This window comes from Dictyostelium purpureum (assembly GCF_000190715.1).
Source record: "Dictyostelium purpureum unplaced genomic scaffold DICPUscaffold_230, whole genome shotgun sequence".
Taxonomy (NCBI): Eukaryota; Evosea; class Eumycetozoa; order Dictyosteliales; family Dictyosteliaceae; genus Dictyostelium; species Dictyostelium purpureum.
In genome coordinates, this window is record NW_003519566.1 from 1 (window position 1) to 3,815 (window position 3,815).

The window sequence follows — 3,815 nt, forward strand, 5'->3', positions numbered from 1 at the left end:
CGCTACCGCGGAGGAGCTCCATTTCGCCCTATTGAGTGTCAACTTTCACTTTACTGGTCGTCGTAATACTACTACTACACACAATGATCCCTGGCGACCCATGGTGGTGATCCAAACAACGAATCCCCTTGTGATAATGGGGATAATAGTGATAGAAGTGGAAGTCACAACAATAACAATAATAATAATAACAATAATAATAACAATAATAACAATAACAGTAACAATAACAATAACAACAATATGGAAAGGGACGATGAAGAAGATTTACAACAAAATAAAAATGAATTTATGAGAAATACATCAAATTTTTTTAGAACATTTGGGAAAAGGAAAAGAGATAAGAAGGGTACATTTACAAATGTGGTTGAAAAGAATGATATCATCGAAGAAGAAAATCCAATTTCACTAGAAATGATAGAGTATTTAAAAAATATTAAAATTTTTTGGAAGGAATTAAATTTAGAGAATTCAGGAAATATGTTCATACAAACTGTAAACGATATTGATTTTATAGATCCAATTCTAGAAAGCTCTATTTATAAAGTAATTAGCAAAAATAAAGAATTCAACTCACCAACTTTTAGTAGTCAACAAACAAAAGAGCTTGAGAAACAATCACAATCAAATGAAAAAATATCAAAAACCTATAAATCACCACTGTTATCATTAAGATCGTATAGATTCAGTCCAAACTATAATTTATTTGGCGGAAATAACAGCAATTTATCTTCGATCAAGTACTCACTAAAGCTCAACCCCTACCTCAAGATCTGCCAATACGAATTGGATGGTGTTTGCAAGGATCCAGATTGTAAATTTCAGCACTTTAGAGATGTCGAAAGAAATCCATTAGAAATCATTAAAGATTTACTTAGCTACAATTTAAATGATATCAACTCAACATCAAACCAAGAATATATAAATAATATATCACAATATATCAACACTATACCATTAAATAAGCTAATTCAATCAACAATCGAATATGTAAATAAAAGGAATGACCAGTCAACTGGCAGATCACCCCAGTTTACAAATTCAAGTTATAATAGCTCTGGACCATTTAGCAGAATCTACTTTAATTTAAATGAAAAAAGAGAAAAGGAATTAGATAAGAGATTTAGCGATTATGAAAATTTGGTAACTGAAAATTTATCCGATAATCTATTTGATCATAAAAAATCAAATCGTTCAAGAAAGAAAGTGAAATCAAATAAAAAACCAAATACAAAGAAACCTTTAGCTACACCAGCAAATGATAACCAAGATATCGAAATGAAGTCATCAAATAATCAACAACTCAGTAATGAAATAAATAATAACGATAATAATAATAATAATAATAATAATAATAATAATAATAATAATAATAATAATAATAATAATAATAATAATAATAATAATAATAATAATAACAACGATATTAATAGTGGCGAATTTAAAAACAATAATAATTTTATAAAAATCAATTTATCTGATGATGAAGATAATGATGAAGATGATTTTGAAGAAGAATTTGAACAGGAGAATATTCAAGATTATGAAACCGAAAAAGAACAATCATATGGAACCAACTGTTTAATTTCAAGTTCAGACTATCTTAGTGATCCAACCAATATTCAATTATGTTTTGGTTATATTATTTCAAATTCAAATTTAGAAGATATATTTTCAGATGAAAAGAATAGATCCAATATACTTTCAGCAATCCATAGAGTCATTTCAAATAATCCTAAATCTGTTATCTTTTGGAAGATGTATATCGAACTTTTTCAATTTTATACCCAACTCGATTCAAAGAGACAGAGAACCTGATGAATAATGCACTTTCAAACTGTTCAAATTCATTAATATTCCATTTAATGAAAGAAGAGTTACCAAATCAACTTGACAAGAAAATTCAAACCTGTTTACAAGCAATAATCGATACTGGTAAAAATAAATTTTACCTTGATAATAAGGAGAAATCATTTTGGTGTTTAGAGTTTATATTAAGATATTCAAGGTCAATGGTTGAGAGTGGTCATAGAATTGAAATTTTAAAAGATTTATTAAATTATTTTACCTCAATATTAACTTACCAACAACAATCCCAACCATCTCAATCCTCACAATCATCACAACCACGACCCAACCCAAATCAAAACAATAACTTTAATTTATTATTTAATAACAATTTAACGATTAAACAAATTTTATTAAATGATGAAGATCAAGTTTTAAGATTAGTTTTTGTTTCAATCTATATATTTAATAAAGTACCATCAACATCTCAGCTCTATCAAAATGTAAATAGCACATACCAAAAAAACTCAACAACAAAAAAAACAACAATTCCAGAACAATCATCCTTATATTTTTCAACAAAGGTTCTTATTTTCGATTGGGATGCATATTTCAACAACTGTGCATATCTTTCACATAAAGCATTGATCTCAAATATTAATCAAGAGAATCAAGTAATTCCATTAAATCAACTTTGGAAACTATTAATTTATAATAATGATACAAATCTAATTCAAAAACACCAACTTCAGCATCAACGAAACAACGACTATGATGAAGATAATGAAATAATAACAACAATTTCCGAATCTTTAGTTTCAAATTACTTTTTTTACAACGAATATCACAAAAAATCAACATTTTCAAGAAACCTATTTAATGACCAAACTATAAAACAATCACTAAGTTTAATTTTATCTAAAAGTGTAAACCCAACTTTAATTTTAGATAACTTATATAATCAAGATAAGAAGGAGAATTTTAAAAATTTATCTTTTGGTTTCTTTAAAGAACTTTTAAAATGGAATTTTGTAGATTGTGACAAAAAAATGAAGATTGAAATTATTAAAAGCTTTGTTGTTTCAAAATTTTCAAATATTAAATCAACAGTACCAACTCAAATCCTATTCAATATTTTATTAAAAAGAAACTTCACCGATATGTCATTCGAACAAAGTCAATTACCTCGTAAGTTTAATATCATTATCTACAAAATTACACTATTATTATTTGATTCATTAATACTATTTTTTTACATATAGATAAACAAATCGAAACATATGATTTAATTAATGTTTGGATTTTATTTAGCGTATACGAATTTTTAAGCAATAATACCGAAGATAGCAAACTCATTTTACAAGATGCCTTAAGATTATGTAATCTATTTGAAAGAAAGATAATTTGGATAGAGTATATAAACCTATTGGAAATTTTAGAGGAATTAGATATAGACTCTTTCTTGGATAATTTTTATTTCGATATTCCAAATCATTTCAATTATCCATTAAAAAGCTATTATAATTTAATACCCCATCAAACCCCAAAACAATTTATACAGGTCCTCAAGTCTCAAACTACTGTCAAAGATTATATTGTTTTAGATATTATTTTAGATAAATATATACAATATAAAGGTTATAACAAAACTTTAATCAAGTCTTTATGCTATAAGTTCCCAGATAATGAATCTATTATTCGAATGTAGGTTGTAAATAAATAAACTTTCAAAGTGGTGGTATAAAACTAATGTTTTTTTTTTATAGGTATATTAAATATTTTATAGATAGACTAGAAACCTCACCAACCAATACAAAACAGAAACTAATATCAACCAAGTCACATATGTATTTTGATTCAATTAAATCAGTACTAAACACAGTCCATCCTACAAATATTTCAATTGAATTATGGAAATTGTACGGTTTTAAATTTTAGTTGAACAAAAAAAAAAAAAAAAACTTATTTTATTTGTTTTAGCATTTATGTGTATATATAAAAAACTATATTTTAATTTTAATTTTTTT

At 25.7% G+C, this 3,815-nt stretch overlaps 1 protein-coding gene across 1 annotated transcript in view; it reads left to right on the forward strand.

Annotated features, from left to right (window-relative positions):
• Window positions 1–243: 243 nt before the first annotated feature.
• DICPUDRAFT_155120 (uncharacterized protein) overlaps window positions 244–3,815 on the forward strand; it is a gene marked incomplete at both ends in the record, with an annotated part of 4,198 nt that continues 626 nt past the window's right edge. The window contains 3 exons of the mRNA XM_003290540.1: window positions 244–1,719; window positions 1,806–2,976; window positions 3,051–3,492. Coding sequence (XP_003290588.1) covers window positions 244–1,719; window positions 1,806–2,976; window positions 3,051–3,492 — 3,089 coding nt within the window. The remainder of the gene's footprint in view (window positions 1,720–1,805; window positions 2,977–3,050; window positions 3,493–3,815) is intronic.